This window comes from Channa argus, chromosome 20 (genome assembly GCF_033026475.1).
Source record: "Channa argus isolate prfri chromosome 20, Channa argus male v1.0, whole genome shotgun sequence".
NCBI lineage: Eukaryota > Metazoa > Chordata > Actinopteri > Anabantiformes > Channidae > Channa > Channa argus.
In genome coordinates, this window is record NC_090216.1 from 11,218,436 (window position 1) to 11,236,679 (window position 18,244).

At 39.0% G+C, this 18,244-nt stretch overlaps 2 protein-coding genes across 4 annotated transcripts; both read right to left on the reverse strand.

Annotated features, from left to right (window-relative positions):
• Positions 1-125: 125 nt before the first annotated feature.
• On the reverse strand, positions 126-6,383 carry LOC137106035 (serine-rich adhesin for platelets-like). 2 transcript variants are annotated; one of them, XM_067489031.1, is made up of 9 exons: positions 6,214-6,383; positions 3,071-5,785; positions 2,897-2,942; positions 2,480-2,629; positions 1,974-2,063; positions 1,645-1,782; positions 1,386-1,508; positions 750-821; positions 126-618 (listed from the first exon to the last, which is right to left on the reverse strand). In XM_067489031.1, the coding sequence occupies exons 2-9, from the start codon at positions 5,711-5,713 to the stop codon at positions 581-583; spliced, it is 3,300 nt and encodes a 1,099-aa protein (XP_067345132.1). In that variant the 5' UTR covers positions 5,714-5,785; positions 6,214-6,383; the 3' UTR covers positions 126-580. The 2 variants fall into 2 exon arrangements, with proteins under 2 accessions (XP_067345132.1, XP_067345133.1); XM_067489032.1 differs by having other exon boundaries at positions 3,071-3,168; positions 6,214-6,380.
• Positions 6,384-7,195: 812 nt separating this feature from the next.
• si:ch211-136m16.8 (uncharacterized) lies at positions 7,196-16,399 on the reverse strand. Of its 2 annotated transcripts, none has more exons than XM_067488550.1 (6): positions 16,151-16,399; positions 8,178-14,372; positions 7,887-8,082; positions 7,699-7,778; positions 7,534-7,619; positions 7,196-7,433 (listed from the first exon to the last, which is right to left on the reverse strand). In XM_067488550.1, the coding sequence occupies exons 1-6, from the start codon at positions 16,208-16,210 to the stop codon at positions 7,373-7,375; spliced, it is 6,678 nt and encodes a 2,225-aa protein (XP_067344651.1). In that variant the 5' UTR covers positions 16,211-16,399; the 3' UTR covers positions 7,196-7,372. The 2 variants fall into 2 exon arrangements, with proteins under 2 accessions (XP_067344651.1, XP_067344650.1); XM_067488549.1 differs by having other exon boundaries at positions 7,534-7,622.
• Between the last annotated feature and the right edge of the window lie 1,845 nt (positions 16,400-18,244).

Here is an 18,244-nt window from a genome sequence, read left to right on the forward strand (position 1 = left end):
ATGAGTTACACCGCCACCCAGCGGCTAAACACGTAACGTTACATTGGTAGGTGAGAAATGTTATGGAGACCATTTATAAAAATCTGATTTGTGACAAGGTAGTAATAAAGACAAACACAAATAAATTCAGACAACACAGCACATTTATTGCAAACATCCCAGATACACACGGTTGAAGCAACAAACTGTCTCACAAACTTCGTCTTTGTGGCCTTCACAAACACTGTTCAAAAATATTTTTTTAAGATGTTAAACTTTATTAGTCTGACACTTTGTGTTCGATTATGATCAGCATTTTTCATGCTGACCCCTATCCAACAACAGTAAAACCACCAGGTGGATTTATTGTCAAAGCTGACCATTGTATGTCAAGATCAGATTTACTAAAGGTAAAAACCAGTCAACCAAATCTAATAAATCATGTTAAAAAAAACTTGAATGAGTAAAGATGTTATATGCAATTTTAATACAATTAAAATAAATTTATTGAATAAAATTTACAGTGAAATTGTATAATAAACATTTTTAACATCAATAGCTATGCTATTTAATAATCGCACGGAGATTGCTATTGGAATATTCAGCATTCTTCCTCTTGTTTACTGTATTTTAGCAGCTCTAAAAACAAAAAGAAGAAAAACAATAATAAAACATTTGAAAAAATAAACATTGGGATTATTGGAATTATGAGATGAGCAAAGGAAAAAAGCAAAAGGGAGGAAGGTGTTGAAGAAAATATAAAGTCATACCTTCTCTCAGATGCTTTATTTCTTCTGATTTAATTTTGAGTTGTTCTTCAAGCTCAACACATTTGGCACACCCTACAAAACAATGTAATCATATCATAGAGAACAGGGTCTTGAGAACGGGATGAGAATGAGGGCTGTTTTTTCAGTGATTTGACAAGTCAGGTTGTTGTCTGGCAGGTTAGCCATACATTGTAAGTTACTATGGTGATCTAGCCCAGTTATGAGTGAGCCAGCTTCATGTTACCAGAAAAACTAAACTAAATGTGAAGACATCAGCATAAGCCAAAAATCTTGACCTGTGGTACAGGCCCAAGATGTCCTTATTATGAAATTATCCTTTCATTTAGTTTGCTCAAAATTAAGAGCAGGTTTTATTTATCAAGTAAAATTCAGTTCTAAATAAATAAGTTTGTAAATGTTATTGGGGGAATATTTGGGGAGTAATAGGGCTTTCTGAAACCCAATGACAACTTGAGAGAAAATATTAAAATGGAGATGATTAGGAGCCCAATTATAATGTATATTAAAGAATACACCAAATAATTTCTTGAAAATGTTCACTGAAACATTTGTTTAGAAAAAAAAAAAAAAAATTGCTGCAAGCCTTCGGTCGTCCATTTGCCACATTATTCTTACCATGGCCTTGGGGCTTAGCTAAAAGAGCTCTATGGCTAGTTGCAGGCTGTTTCAGGGCTCTGGCTCCTTTGGCAGCATCACAGGATGTTGAGGATTCAGCAGTACTGCCTGGCACTGCAGCATCTGAAAGAATATGAAAAAAAAGAAAAAGATACAAGGCCAGTTGAGTAAAGCATATCATGTTGTCATATCCAGGTTACTAAACACACAGGACTATAACTGTTCTAAATCACAGAACAGCCTGATGATCCCAACATACCATCTCTTTTGGTTTTAGCTGGCAAAGGTCGCTGACTGGTCGCTGACTGGTTGTGTAACTGTTTCAGGGTTTTGGCTCTGTTTGCAGCAGCACATGAAGATGTTGAGCCCTCAGTGTAACCAGACGGCAAGGGAGCCTCTGAAAAGATGACAAGTTGTGAGGTAGATGGAACTTACTTGGAAGTTTTTGCTTATTGCTCAGAAAAGTCCTGTTTTTGAACAACATAAAAACTTGACATTAGCTGTTGTTGGGTGCTTCTAGGCAAACACCAATAATGCATGTCTTACATATAAGAAGTAGGACTATAGCATTCCTTTACAACTGTTTACCCATTTTCTTTCTCTTGGCAGCAAGTAAACATTCCCCTCTGGTTAGAGGATGCTTCCTTCCTTGGGAATTCTTCATCACAGGGTTGGTAGCTGTGTATAGAGGGAATTATGAAAAAATGGTTGATCTATTCCCCAGAACAAACAATGCAAGCATTCACTTTACTGCAATACTAAAAACTGACAACCTATCACATGAATTTCATGCTTGAAATTATGTCATAATTGAAAGCCCACTAAAACAACTCCTTTGTCTAGGACCATTTTAAATCTAAGTCCAACTGGTTTACACAGACTGTGAATAATTAGTATTTAAGTGCAATACGTTTCAAGTGTGTGTGATAATTATATAAGCCACTCTTGTCATTTAAAGTTAATTTTTGCACCTTTTTTTAGTTTTGTCAAAACCAAATTTACCACCTGTGCAACAATTATACGTTTTTTCACACTTTTATAAAGTGGAACAATACACATTTGTTACAGAGGTGAAATGATAGATGTATGATTACCCGTGGACCCATGAAGTTTATCGGTACTTGAAGAAGCAGGTGCATTACTTCTTGCTGTTGGTTGCCTGAGAGATGGTGCAGCTTTCTGGATGCCTGATGATATGTTGCTTAACTGTGGCCTCGGTAAGCCGGAATTGGGCTGCTTGGATCCTAACATTAGCACAAAGGGCAGACAATGGGCACAGACACATCTCAGATTTACATGCAATTATACGGCACTAGCTGAAAGTAAGATGGTTATAAAAACTGAAACATAAAGGTAAATATTTGAATAAAAACATTACATTTAAAAATGTTTAATTTTAGTTCAAAATGCACTGATGCTTTCTATTTCTATACAGTATGTTCAATAAACTATCTTCAACATTTGTAAAGAATAAATATACAATCTATCAAGAAAATTAAAAACAGGAATACCTGTTGTTGTAGCACGCAAGTTGTAAGAGCTTGAAATCCCCATGGTCTTAAATACACATGAAGAGAAGAGGTTAGAGACTTTACACAGCAGTAGTTATGTTCAGTTGTTATTTTCTGAGATCAAATGTACACGTATCGAATTATAATTAGGGGTGACGAACATTTAAATCCTACCTCCTGCACTGCATCAGGAGCTGCAGTATTTCTCAGAGCTTCAGCTTGGGTCCTTTGTCTTGTCATGGGTAAACCCGATGTCAATGGCTCGAACTTTCCTGGTAGTATGGAAGCTGGTTTGTATTTTAATAGCAGAGATGCAGCTTTCAAAGGAGGCAAAAGGGATTTTTTCATAGGCTGTGACAAAAATGTTTTTCTGTCACAGACAATGTTCAATGGAACATCCGAGGACACCTCAGATGGTTTACCAGGACCATCTCTATACAGTTTTTTCTGTGGCCCCAAGACTTTGCCCTCCTCCCATTCACTGCACAAGCTGAACATTTTACAGTTAGTCATTGGCGTTGAAGTAACCAAAGGGTCTACCTTTAAATCTAGGGTGTCATCCAAATTAAATGTGTTTGCTTTGTTGTTCCCTGTATCCATGCTTTGGTGACCCACAGAGTCAGAAATCCCATCTGTGATAGGCAGACTTGATTGTGAATGATCATTAGTCTCATGCTGTTTTGCTTCAGAAGCTACTTCTATAGCTGGACTAACTTCAAATATGATCTCAGGAGTCTCAATCATCTTGATGTTGCAGTCTGTAGTAGCTGCTATCCGGTTATGTTTACACAGATCAGAAGGATTGTTGTCTTTAGGGCTAGTGGCTGAATTGCAGACTTTAGAAGGAGAGGGCTTTTCCAAAGTGTTGTGACTGTCACCTGGGCTTGTTTCAGACAAAGTTATTGTTCCGTTCTGTTTAGGTGAAGGTTTACTCTCAAAAGTGTTGTTCTGGAGGCAAAAGGATGCAGCACATGCTTCATCTAGACTACCAATCCCACGGGGTTTCTGAAGAGAGTGCCTATCAAAAGTGGCATTTTGCACATCACACGAGCCACTTGCCTTGTCAGCAGAGACACTGTGATTTGTAAGAAGAGAGATTTCAGTGGTCTTCTCAGAAACTGAGCTTGCCTGGTTTCTGGTATGAATATCAGCTTTGGGACTGCTTATATTACTTGTGGAAAGATCCAATGTTTTATTCTGAGAGGAGGGTATTTGAGTAGTAGTGTTTAAATTGGTGGAGGTACTCAAATTGGAGGGCTGGGCAATGGTAAATGTGCTGTTGGCAGACCCAGCTGTTTTGGGGCTAGGTTGCAGCCCTTTGTTGGTCATCTGTGCATCATCACTGTTAGGTAGCTCATTTTGAGCATTCGTGATATTAGAGGTCTCCACATGTTCACTATGCAGTTCAAAGGTGACCATCTTTGAACTATTGTTGCACTGCATATCAAAAGTAGAGAACTGTGACACAGCAGACATGTCTCTCGAAGCGCTTACGTCATGAGTAACATTGGCAGGATTGGTACCCAGGGTGTTCTCAAGTGACGTTGGACTCTTTACCATGATTTGCTCACCGAGCTCAGATGAAGTCCTGCTCTTCTCCACAGAAACATCCTGAGTTAGCGAAGCTTTCACTACATTTTCCCCTAGAGACTTATCAGACTTCTCACAATAGGAGGTTAGGGTGTTAGTGACACTGCCAGAAAGACTACTAGAAAATTCTATTTGAGATCTGTCTGATTTGCCAGGCTCTACAGTAGTGACCTCTAAGGAAGCCACGTTGTCTTTTAAACTATCCCCAGGTGAAACATGTGAGGTCTGTGTGAGGCCTATAGTGGATATTTCTCCTCCCGGTGACAGCTCTGAATCATGTGTAACATCAAGAAGTGTAATTTCTGGGAAATATCTTTCATCTAACCAGCGCTCAGGAGCACTTGCTCTCATGGGGGTGTTAACCATGTTGGCATTTAACTTTCTACTAGAAGCTGTCCCATTGGGCTTTGGCAGTTTAGGAAAGCATATTTGTGACTTGTTTTCCTTTTCAATATTCTGGCAAGCTTCACTCGAGCTCCACTGAGTTACTGTGCCACTTTGTTTAGAAGGGGTTTTAGTATCTAGAGTGTTGTTTTGGAGACATAAGGGGGACTTATTCTGATGGCAGGGTTTTGGAGCAGTAGTATTTAATTCAGAGCTCAACTGTAAAGGCTGGACAGATGTAGATGTGCTGTTCACAGATCTAGTAGTTATAGGTGTTCCAGGCACGCTGTCAGGAAGAGCTAAAAAATTTCTAGTCAGCTGCATTGTGGAATCACAAGTAAGATCAAGAAATGTAATTTCTGGCAAGTATTCATCATTCAACCAGCACACAGAAGAATCTTTATCACCTGATGATCGTCCAAAATGACTACGGGAGAAATCTGAGTTGGGAGGTTGGCTCGAACTTGTAGCTGAATTTTGACAATTTGCTGTGGTAAGATTTAAGGCAATAAATGGAGAATTCCTATGAGGATCACCTTTATGTTTTAAAGGCTCAGGAGATGGACACATGTTGCTAATATTTAAAGATTTTAGGATTGGTGTTAGAGCAGACTGTAGGCCAGACACCTTCACTTCTCCACTGCTGTTTTGTGGGGCTGGAGTTGAAAAGGTGTAGGCATCGGGGATAGGCTTAGATTCTCTACTTAGTCCAACTAGGTCTCCTACTTGGTCCTTGAGCTTCCCAGCTGCAGCAGTGCCTCCTGGTGCAATATTTTCTTTGCATTCATCACCCTCTGAATCTTCCTGAATGAATGATGTTTGAACGCATGTGTTATTGGCCATATTAGGCAATTCCAGATTTGAGTTTCATTAAAAGGAAAGTATAGTGTTCTTTTCAGACTGCATCCCTCAAGCCTGTTGGTTAAATGTTTTCATTAATGCAAAGGTAAACAGTAGGTAAAACAAACAAACATTTTAAATATTTTATATAAAATCTAGTAACGTTATACAAAGAAAGGAGGTAACGACAACACAACAAAAACTTGTCATTTATTTTTATCATGTAATTTAGCAACGTCAACAGCAAGCTAACGTTAAATAATGAGCGTAAATGACGAACGTTAGCATAGTTTCTGAAGCGGTTTGTTAACGTCTATAAACAGCAGCTTATTAGTTACACGCTACTTCGGTCGAAAACATCGTTGTTAACGTTGACTAGATACAAAACTTCGCACCTTCAAGACTAATAAGAAATACAACATGTTTTCTATGGATTCTTTCAGTAATGCTCGTTCTAAAGGCAGCTAAGCTACTGTAGAATAAAAAATAACTTTGTTACCTACCTCAACTGCCACTTCTTGGTGCATGTTTATGTCGATTCTAAAGTCTGTTGAATTTAACAAGTATCCACTAACGTGTAATATTAACAAAATCTTAAACTAACAGTAAAAAAAAATTCAGGAAACCACCACTACAACCGCCGCTTGGTTCAAATACCAGCCTCCTTCGCATTGATTGGATAATTCCAACCAATCACAGCCACAGGATTCTTCTTCGTGTAAGTCCAACCAACGTCGTGATATGGACATGTAACGCATTCTTGTAAATTCTGCATATTATACTCTATTAATGCCACCATCTCTGTTATTCAACCAAATGTGCGTCAAAGTTGCATCCCATAGACCTACTGTACTCTGAAAAGTGAGGCATGAAAGCTGAGCAGTGACAAAGTCACTGGTACTGTAAGACTCCCTGCATGACAGTATTATAGTACTGTAACTACTATTAATATACACCTATTATTCTTTACACAGTAAAAACCAAGATTATAGTTGTGTGAATTTGTGTTCTGTAGTAATGTACTTTACATATAGGCCAATGTTATTTGTGAAAATTAAAGAAAAAACAATATTTTATATATATAGATAGAGATATGTTTATATCTCTATCTATCTAAATTGTTGTCTATCTATCTATCTATCTATCTGTATATATATATATATATATATATATATATATATATATATATATATATATATATATATATATATATATATATATATATATATATATATATATATATATATATATATATATATATATATATATATATATAATCTATCTGTAGGATAAAGGTTAAACTGAGAAATTTCATCTTAGGGAATATTTTCAGCATTAATGTCTTATCAGTCTAAAAAAATTATCTCTAACACACAATCACGCAATGTTACATCTCTTTGGTCGTTTGGCTCTTGAGATTCGAGACCATGATAAGTGTCTATGCTAAAAACCCAGAGAAGCCGGTTTTCACTGTACCATATTTTCACTTTATATAAGAAAGTATTTTTTTTTAGCTAAGCTTTATTACAAATGTTCAACATAGCACAATAACTGACATAATAAACATTTATCATTGCATTGAATTTGATAAATACAACAAAAATAAAGCCATTGTATAGTATATTCAGATATTCACAGAAAGCATTACAATTCATCTTCCTCTCACTCTTTTGTGGGTTTCTTCAGTTTTGTCTTCAGCTCAGACATAAGTGGATTTCCAAATCTGGCGAGGAAAGAATAAGAAAAGTGAGATTCAGAAGATGTTTGAACACAAGACGCTCTTATATGCTGAATACAAAATTCTCAGTACTATGAAGCTTTACCCTAGTTGCTTTGGTGGCATCCATTTAGGTTTGTGTTGTACCTCATCTTGTTTGGGAGTGTCACTTTTGTCATCTGGCTTTGTTTCCTGCTGATATAATGACACGTTAATACAGAATACCCCTTAGCACGAGGGAAAAGTGGTGTTCAAAGATTATCAGTAGTACCTGTTTAGGGGTTTCTGAACTATTCTCTTCTCTCCCCACACGTTGTGTCTTTTTTAAAACCGGAAAACCTGCACCTAGCCCTAATGAACACAAATGTCTGAAATTATTTACAAATTATAAAAAAAAAAAAAAAAGATGGGAAAGACCTCGGGTTTTGGCTCTCTATACATCGACCATAATGGACCTACCAGGCAGTTTTATTCCAATGCCCAAACCTCCTAAAGGTAAACCTGCAGGGACTTTAACTGGCAGATTTGAGGATGGCGTGGGTTCCACTGAGGGCATATGTAGCAGGGAGCGAGCATCTTTGGGAGGCCTTACACGAGGGTTTTTAACAGCAATCCTTGACCTTTGTGCAGTGAAGTCCAGTGCAGATGAGTCCACCTGTGACATAAAATCCACAGGAAATAAATGAATTGATATATTTTTGAAATATGTTATTTTAGAAATGATACCTCACTGTCAGACTCTGTCATTACCTGGTCTGCAACCTGAGTCCTGTTTTGCTCATGTAATGATTCAGCACTGTCTTTTGACCATTCAGGCTGCGGTTTCTTGAATGAGGGCAACTGAAATAACCTCTCCGATTCAGTCCAGGTGTCAACTTGTAAGCCAGATTCCATTGACAGGATTCTCTCCTCTGAATCCTCTAAGAGACTTTTAGATTGTCTAGATTGGATGGGTTTGAATTCACTTGGAGAGTGAGATGCTGTTACCCCCAAAGCCTCATCTCCAAAGTTAGTTTCCTCAACTTCCTTTTTTGATGACGTGAAATCGGAATCTTCAATGTCTTTCCAGTCATTTTTACTTGCAGGGTCTGTTGTCTCAGCCTCAGTGTCTTTCTCGATTTCAGTCTCCACTAATTCGACTCGTTCACCATCAAATTTGTCTTGTCTAGCCTCTGATGACATAGCTACTGAATCAGGGTGAAATCCAGTTTCAGTGTGGGATTCCTCCTCTTTCAGATGTGATTGCTCTGTCCCTACTGCCTCCTCTATCAAAATATCCTGAGATTGAAACTTAAATTGTTGTGTAGAAAAATCAGAAATGTCTGTTGATTCTGAAGTACTATCCAATGTGTCATAAATATCTTGAAATGACTCTGTTGCAGCTGGTTTGAGTAACTGAGTTGCACTGTTTTGTGTGTCCCATACACAGACAGGCTGGTTTAAAAATCCAGATTCTGCTGTCAATGAAGAAAATTCTGTGTTACTCACTAATCCAGATTCTCCCGAGTTTGACTTCACGAGCTGCTCTTTTTCTGTCTCTGTCTGCACTGATGATATTTCAGGCTGTTCTTCATTTGATCGCTCTAATTTGACGTCTATTTGTTGAGGCCTTTCTCTGTGCTTCATGTCAGCAGTGTTCTCTGACGATGCCGCCTGCATCCACAAGTCAAGGATTTCTTCCTCAATCACATCCTGATTCCTACTGATGGAGCTACTTTCTTCTTTAGCACAATTCCATTCCGAATCTGTTACCATCTCTTCTGGTGATATGACAGCTGCATCTTTTTGTTTGAACTCGTCTGTCATGGATTCATCAGCTGCCTCAGTGTCTGTTACTGTCTCCTTATTGCTGATATCAAATAATTTATCTACTTCAGATCCAGCAAACAGTGCACTTTCATTTTTGTCTTTTACTTCGAGTTGTGACACTAGCTGCAGATTTGACATTTCCATCTGATTGTTATTCTGTATTTCATTTCCTGCTGCCTCCTCCTCAAGTCCATAACCCATCTCTTTACTATCTATGACTGCACTGTGCACATCTACAGTACAGTCTTCAGTGGTTTTAGGCTTAGACTCAATGGATTGCTTCAGTAATCTAGATTCAATCATGTCTTCTAGTAAACTAGTGGCCATGGTGCAGTGTTGGTCCAAGTTAATGGTGTCTACAGATTCTTGAAAGAAGCTTGTGTCTGCCATCTTCTGTTCTTCAATACCTATGCCTTTTGAAGATTCTTCAGGGAATTGAATTGCTTCTCCTGCTGCTACAGCTCCTGTTGTCTCACTGCCATGTCCAAGAAAATCTTTGAGGTCACTAAACCCTTCGTCTGTTTCAAATTCATCCAATCCAGTTCCATCTTGTTGTTGTATTGTTGTCTCATCAGACTCATCTGTTAAGCCAACACATGTCCCCGATTCCTTTTGTGAGTGCTCGATCTTCATTGAGGGAACCAAAAATTTTCCTTCCTCTTCCTCAAATAGGACACCTGATTCTTCATTTACTTGATCAAAAAGTGGCGTATCTGTTTCTTGAAGCAATCTGCTGTGTGTATGATACAGTATTCCAGTGTGATCTTGTTTGTTATCCTCTGTGCTTTCTTGCTCCTTTATTTTGTGCTCGTCCACCAGTGAATAGTTATGGCCGGTGTTTTGAAGGCTCTCTGAATCTTGGCTACTCTCCTCTTCTGGTAATTGATTGGTCTGGATTTCCTTGAAGTTGACTACTTCCAGGAATCTTTGTGTTGAGTTTTTATCTTGTCCAGTCTCATTTTTGTATTCAGGAACTCCCTTTTGTGTTTCTCCACATGTTGCAGAATTTAGCTCCTCCGACACAACAACCTCACCTTCACACATCCTTAAGGAAATATTTTTAAACTCTCCACTTACTTCCGGTTCAGTCTCGGCTTCAGGTTCTAATGTACTTGAAATGTGTGTACAGGCTGTTTCCACGAAAGGTCTCTCCTCTTCTACATGGTCCTCATCAAAGAATGTCTCATTTACTGAAACCTCTGCTGTTGTCACATAAAGTTTTTCATCAACTGCTGCAGCGACATCATCTGTCTCTCTTGTTTTGCTTTGCATTTCACTGTTCATAGCCACATCCTCTTCTTCCTCTTCATTTGTGAATTCAGTAGTGTGCAGGTCAGGTTCCGCATTCTGCAGGTTATCTATGCTGCATGCATCACATTTAGTTAAAATGTTTTTTTCTTGACTGTCTTCTCTAACACTCATGATCTCTTCTTCCTCCTCTGGCTCTTTATAAAGTGTCTGCTTGTTTTCAACCTCGCTCATATTTCCTTCCTCACACTGCTCACTCTCATTTAACAGACTGTCATCCTCTTCCTCTTGCTCGTCCTCAGTTATATCACTTTCACTTTCCGGAGCCATCATCTTCTCCTTGCCTGTGTCTAGTTTGACACCTGTGTCACCGACTGACCAAAGTTCACAGATTGAGATCTCACTCTCAGGTTTTTCTCCTTCATCTGACTTGTTTTCACATTCAGATACCAGCTGTAAGACTCCACTGCTACTTTCTACTTTTTCATGCATCAGTGCTGTAGCTGATGTAGCTGTGTCCTCTCTCTGCACCTCTGCCTCGTTCATGTGCATGTTGTCCTCCTCTTCTAGTCCAGAATCTGTAATCTCAATGTCGTCTCCTTCCTCCAAAACCTGCTCATCTTCAGGGTGTATTTTATTTCCTTCTTCTCCTAATTTGACGGTTTCATCCATTTTCTTAGGATCATCAGGTGTCATTGTTCTCTGTGTGTCCTCCTCAGTGATTTCACTCATTCCATCATCTATAGGAGTTAGTGATCCTGTCTTTAATTTTTCCTCATACTCAACATTCTCTAGAGACTCAACTTGCCTATGTGTGTCCACTTTCTGATGTACGATTTCTTCTTCTTCAGCTTTTTCTGCTCTGGTGTCTTTGGGGCTGAACAGTTCAGTGTCATCATTTTCTGTCTGGCTGAACTGTCCCTGACTTGTGCTCACAAGATCCTCAGATACTTTACACTGAGGTTCAGCATTCTGCAGGTTATCTATGCTGCATGCATCACATTTAGTTAAAATGTTTTTTTCTTGACTGTCTTCTCTAACACTCATGATCTCGTCTTCCTCCTCTGGCTCTTTATAAATTGTCTGCTTGTTTTCAGCCTCGCTCATATTTCCTTCCTCACACTGCTCACTCTCATTTAACAGACTGTCATCCTCTTCCTCTTGCTCGTCCTCAGCTGAATCAATTTCCCTTTCCGGAGCCATCATATTCTTCTTACCTGTGTCTTGTTTGACACCTGTGTCACCGACTGACCAAAGTTCACAGATCGAGATCTGAGTCTCAGGTTTTTCTCCTTCATCTGACTTGTTTTCACATTCAGATACCAGCTGTAAGACTCCACTGCTACTTTCTACTTTTTCATGCATCAGTGCTGTAGCTAATGTAGCTGTGTCCTCTCTCTGCACCTCTGTCTCGTTCACGTGCATGTTGTCCTCCTCTTCTAGTCCCGAATCTGTGATTGTGCACAATTTTATCTCAATTTCGTCTCCTTCATCCAAAACCTGCTCATCTTCAGGGTGTATTTTATTTCCTTCTTCCCCTAATTTGACGGTTTCATCCATTTTCTTAGGATCATCAGGTGTCATTGTTCTCTGTGTGTCCTCCTCAGTGATTTCACTCATTCCATCATCTATAGGAGTTAGTGATCCTGTCTTTAGTTTTTCCTCATATTCAACATTCTCTAGAGACTCAACTTGCCTATGTGTGTCCACTTTCTGATGTACGTTTTCTTCTTCTTCAGCTTTTTCTGCTCTGGTGTCTTTGGGGCTGAGCAGTCCAGCGTCATCATTTTCTGTCTCGCTGAACTGTCCCTGACTTGTGCTCACAAGTTCCTCAGATACTTTAGTCTGAGGTTCAGCATTCTGCAGGTTATCTATGCTGCATGCATCACATTTAGTTAAAATGTTTTTTTCTTGACTGTCTTCTCTAACACTCGTGATCTCTTCTTCCTCCTCAGGCTCTTTAGAAATTGTCTGCTGTTTTTCTGCCTCGCACACGTTTTCTTCCTCGTACTGCCCTCTCTCGTGCAACATGCTCTCATCCTCTTCCTCTTGCTCGTCCTCAGCTATATCACTTTCACTTTCCGGAGCCATCATCTTCTCCTTGCCTGTGTCTAGTATGACACCTGTGTCGCTGACTGACCAAAGTTCACAGATTGAGATCTCACTCTCAGGTTTTTCTCCTTCATCTGACTTGTTTTCACATTCAGATACCAGCTGTAAGACTCCACTGCTACTTTCTACTTTTTCATGCATCAGTGCTGTAGCTGATGTAGCTGTGTCCTCTCTCTGCACCTCTGCCTCGTTCACGTGCATGTTGTCCTCCTCTTCTAGTCCAGAATCTGTAATCTCAATGTCGTCTCCTTCCTCCAAAACCTGCTCATCTTCAGGGTGTATTTTATTTCCTTCTTCCCCTAATTTGACGGTTTCATCCATTTTCTTAGGATCATCAGGTGTCATTGTTCTCTGTGTGTCCTCCTCAGTGATTTCACTCATTCCATCATCTATAGGAGTTAGTGATCCTGTCTTTAGTTTTTCCTCATATTCAACATTCTCTAGAGACTCAACTTGCCTATGTGTGTCCACTTTCTGATGTACGTTTTCTTCTTCTTCAGCTTTTTCTGCTCTGGTGTCTTTGGGGCTGAGCAGTTCAGCGTCATCATTTTCTGTCTGGCTGAACCGTCCCTCTCTCGTGCTCACAAGTTCCTCAGATACTTTACTCTGAGGTTCAGCATTCTGCAGGTTATCTATGCTGCATGCATCACATTTAGTTAAAATGTTTTTTTCTTGACTGTCTTCTCTAACACTTATGATCTCTTCTTCCTCCTCTGGCTCTATATAAATTGTCTGCTTGTTTTCAGCCTCGCTCATATTTTCTTCCTCACACTGCTCAGTCTCATTTAACAGACTGTCATCCTCTTCCTCTTGCTCGTCCTCATTTATATCACTTTCACTATCCGGAGCCATCATCTTCTCCTTGCCTGTGTCTAGTTTGACACCTGTGTCACCGACTGACCAAAGTTCACAGATTGAGATCTCACTCTCAGGTTTTTCTCCTTCATCTGACTTGTTTTCACATTCAGATACCAGCTGTAAGACTCCACTGCTACTTTCTACTTTTTCATGCATCAGTGCTGTAGCTGATGTAGCTGTGTCCTCTCTCTGCACCTCTGCCTCGTTCATGTGCATGTTGTCCTCCTCTTCTAGTCCAGAATCTGTAATCTCAATGTCGTCTCCTTCCTCCAAAACCTCCTCATCTTCAGGGTGTATTTTATTTCCTTCTTGCCCTAATTTGATGGTTTCATTGATTTTCTTAGGATCATCAGGTGTCATTGTCCTCTGAGTGTCCTCCTCAGTGATTTCACTCATTCCATCATCTATAGGAGCTAGTGATCCTGTCTTTAATTTTTCCTCATACTCAACATTCTCTAGAGACTCAACTTGCCTATGTGTGTCCACTTTCTGATGTACGTTTTCTTCTTCTTCAGCTTTTTCTGCTCTGGTGTCTTTGGGGCTGAGCAGTCCAGCGTCATCATTTTCTGTCTCGCTGAACCGTCCCTCTCTTGTGCTTTCACCTTCCTCAGATGCTTTGCTCTCACTGACTCCACTAAGCTGAGTTTTTTGCTCTGTGCATTCTTCATCTTCCTTTAAGTCAGAGTTTTTTGTTTTACAAAGTTCCCAAGCAACAACTGCTCCAGATGAACTTAGCAAAGAGGCTGCTGACAGAGGTTGCTCCTCGTCGATTTTGCCTCTGCTTATGTCGCCCTGTGTGTGACCATTGTCTGCAGCCTCACTGTCAGCTGCAGATTCCTGAAAGGAATTCGGATCACTGCTGACGACGTTGGTGGGCTCTGACCCGAGGACTCTGCTCACTGCCCCTGTTATATAGTACTGACAAAGAGATGGACAGAAAGAGTTATTTTTCTTACAGAATTAAAACAACATATGCTCAATGTTTCTTACCATATCTCATCTTTATTGCCATGATTATTTTTTTTCTTGGTTACAAATAGATTCTAAATTACAGGAGTCAAACTCAGTAGTCAAGCACAGTCCTGTACTTGGTTGGATGCTTTATTTTCAATAAAGGAAAAATCTGTATGCTATTGCTTACTGTGCAAAGCTTTTTACACAATAGTTTCCTTCCAGTTTTGTGGGCACAGTATGTGGAAGGCTCTTTCCTGTTTTAGCATGACAATGCACCTACACAAAAAACAACATCTATAAATAAATTTCTGAGTTTGTAATTGTGAAGCAACATGGGGATGGCTCTTCCTGAGCCTGCAATTTTAGAGCAAGACAGGAAAAGTGCCATAACCTGTCAATGCTCATCTGGATAACAGACTGATGAGAGGTCTGAGGCAAAACATCAAAGTTACAGGTGTTTAACCAAAACAGTGAGCTCTTTAGCATTTGGCTCAGTGGTAGAGACTTGGGTTGGGATGCAGAAGGCAGCGGATTTGAATCCCACCCCACCAGGTGTGGCCCCACCTATCTGCCAAGGAGACACCTTGGTGCCAGTCCCGATGGTTGCGGCAGGAAGGGCAACCTGCGTAAAAACACATGCCAAATCAATGTGCAGAACATGTTCTGCTGTGGCAACCCTAAAAAGGACAAGCCAAAAGCTTTTGGATCTTATAAAGCTTGATAAAACAAATGGGAACAGTTAGGTGTTACTTAACACTGAATAGTTTAAACACTGTAATCCTTGTTAATACAATACCTGTAACAAAGTAACTTCAAGTATTTCTGTAAGCCTTTCTCTTGAACCTAAAGATACAATATAAGTAGTGGCAGACTCATGCTGTCTGAAGGGCAGGAGTTAAAAATACCACCTGGTATCAGGAAAGAACAACAATTGGTTGCAAGGCTACATCTCTTTATTGTGTTGGCTTTATTATGGGGATTATGGGTATTTGTTCCTTGTGAATCTGTTTAGTCTACGATCACTAATGTTAGTTTGAGCTGCACTTTTCCTGTTAAATCAAGTATATACAATGAAAATTTCACCTGAGACACCATATGCAAAACAGGTCTAATTTTCTACCATTCACAGCCTGATGCTGAAGTCAATAAATTCTGAATAATTTCCTACAAGACTTCTATAAGAAGAAGGTGTAATTACAATCTATAAGGTAATGAAACTCATAGACTACTTTAGTCAGTGGGCAGCAGGGATACAAATGTATCTCTAAAGTCAAATTGAAATTTCAAATTATGCTTTTAAACAGGAAACCAAACCAGCCTTAAAGTTTACAGAAGTATTTACTGGATACTTTTAAGAAATAATTAGAAGGTTTTAAGGGAAATATCAGAGCTCAAACAAACAAACAAACAAACAAACAAACAAACAAACAAACAAACAAACAAACAGTATAATAAAATGAATAAAAACTAAAAATTAAATAAAAACAAATGTTTGAGCTTCCACGCTTTATTATTGCTATATCAATCTTAATTAACAAACACTTGATGCAACAATGCACACTTTGTGTCTGTGCATGTGTGTGTGTGTGTGTGTGGGGGGGGTTGATACACACACAAATAAATGTGTGTGTGCGAGAGAAAGAGGGCAAGACAGACACACAGCACTTTACATTCACATTTTAAAGCTTCTATCGTCATAATCACACCGTCATCAAACCAGGTTTTAAAGTGCAGCCGCTCACCCAAACTGTCCAGAAAGTCCTCTCGATCCTGGACACGGGATTGTCGCTGTCTGGGTCCATCGTCAAACTTCTTCCTAGTTGACTCTGACAATCTGACTTTATTTTTCTTTGGATGTGACACTGTTACATCCAAAGAATAAAGTTGACTTTGCCTCCACAGCGTAAATTGACAGCGCAGCAAGCTGCATGCAAACGCGATTAGCACCCAGCTGGTTTAGTCACACTTAAGTTCCTCATATACTGACATATGTCCGGTTTATTATATGAGGAAGAGGCGATTAACACAATTGAGTCGCCAGTGCATCAAGCCTACGTGTTGCGGATGTGAGACGAGCGTTAGTTAAATGGGGCCGCATGAATAATGCGAATTATTAACTCTCAATGTAACACGATTTTTTTAAATAGGTCTAACTCACCAACACAGGAGCCAATACCAAGCTCACTGTAGCCACAGTCATGAGTGACAAACAGCAGCAACCCTCTTACAAACATTCTAATGGCTGCCTGCAAACATGACCCATCATAAAAACCAACAAACTAAGCACAGCCTGTAAAAAGTATTTAGGGCTTTCACTTGCAATTCTCCTGACAGATATGATGATAAAATGGAGGGTTAAAGGAGTGAGATGTGATAATCTTTGAAAGAAAAAATAATATTTCATGTCACAAACAAATATTTGAACATATAAGTGATTAAAATCATCATATGAGGTGTTGGGAGGTATACCTACTGCATATCTATGAGAAAAACTGTTTTGTGGCTTCTGCACAAATAATAAATTGACTCAAGTGATGTGACTTCAGTCATCATAACTTTTATTTGTTTGAAACTAAGTAGGAAGATTTATAAAAAGTAGGTATCTATAGGTGTGGAGTGAGAAAGACATGAGCTTTACCTGACCACATAGCACTTTTAGTGTTTACCATCATTGCACAGCACAACCACACTTTTGCAGAAAGTGACAAAGGTTCACCTTAATATAGTAGAGTCGTGTGAAGAGAATGAATATTTAGATTTTTAAAATATTTGTATGTATTCCTCCTTGTAAAATCAAATAATAATTGCATTTATCCTGGACATTTCTTTACATGGTGACAATCTAATAACATGTAAAATAAACTTATTTCTTACACATAGAATAAACGACGTTCCACAGTGTCTGTGTTTTTATTAGTTGACATTGCACAGCTATAATCGACGTGCAGCCCGTGTAAACTGAGAGTAGGAAGTTCCAAACCTAACAACTAAATTGTTCGGTTCAACCACACAGGACCTCCTCTGCTCAGCACAGTGAAGTGACGTTCCTGTGGTCAGAGTGCAAAGAAGAAGAAAAAAAAACAGAAGTATATTTAAAATTGAGAACTTATTTAGATGCAGTGGTTGACCAATGACAAACATCTGTTTTGCACAAACAAAAGAGAACCAGAGTGACTTAACTCAAACAATCACATTTGAAAAACACAGAATATAGATGTCTTACAAACATAAATACTTTACAGGTGAAAATATGTTTTGGGATATATGAGAGAGAGAGGTACTTTTGCAGACATTAGGGCTTTTATGAGGAAGATAAAATGTCCTGTTGCGCTTTAAAGGGAGCGTGCAAGATAAAGTTGAGGAACTAAACATGAGCAAACTTCCTGTTGAGTGGGAGATTTGCTAATTTATCAACCGGTATTTTGGTCTTAGTGGACATGGACTTTATAAAGTGCAGTGCTTGCAGTGTCTTACCTTTATAGGTTCTTAATCATGATCATCATCATCGGCAGCAAGTATGCAGTGAGCTTTGGTCTTTCTCTCTTTCTTTGCCTATGCATGAATACAGAATCAATGGAAATACACAACTGAAGATGTCTGTGCATATTGAAAATGATATTTTTTTTATCTCACACAGGACTCCACCTACAGTATACATCTCAAACCCAAACCTAATGTATCAAATAACATCAGCAGGGTTATTACTCTGCATATACAACAGTGGTTTTGTTATATTTATGATATAGTTCCCCTACGACATATAGGATTTGCACTTGAATGCAAAAATAAACAGTTTTATTTTATATATGATATGCTCAAACAGGCTGACCTCTCAT

What these genes read in the sequence shown, in the direction of transcription:
- LOC137106035 (XM_067489031.1), bottom strand. Translation starts at nt 5,713, where the DNA reads ATGGCCAATAACACATGCGTTCAAACATCATTCATTCAGGAAGATTCA. An exon ending in CTTGCGTGCTACAACAACAG is followed by an intron (nt 2,630 to 2,896) that starts GTATTCCTGTTT and finishes TGCTAATGTTAG; the next exon opens with GATCCAAGCAGCCCAATTCC. An exon ending in TAAACTTCATGGGTCCACGG is followed by an intron (nt 2,064 to 2,479) that starts GTAATCATACAT and finishes CTCTATACACAG; the next exon opens with CTACCAACCCTGTGATGAAG.
- si:ch211-136m16.8 (XM_067488549.1), bottom strand. Translation starts at nt 16,210, where the DNA reads ATGGACCCAGACAGCGACAATCCCGTGTCCAGGATCGAGAGGACTTTC. An exon ending in GGACTTTCTGGACAGTTTGG is followed by an intron (nt 14,373 to 16,150) that starts GTGAGCGGCTGC and finishes TCTCTTTGTCAG; the next exon opens with TACTATATAACAGGGGCAGT. An exon ending in ATGCCACCAAAGCAACTAGG is followed by an intron (nt 7,434 to 7,533) that starts GTAAAGCTTCAT and finishes TTTCCTCGCCAG; the next exon opens with ATTTGGAAATCCACTTATGT.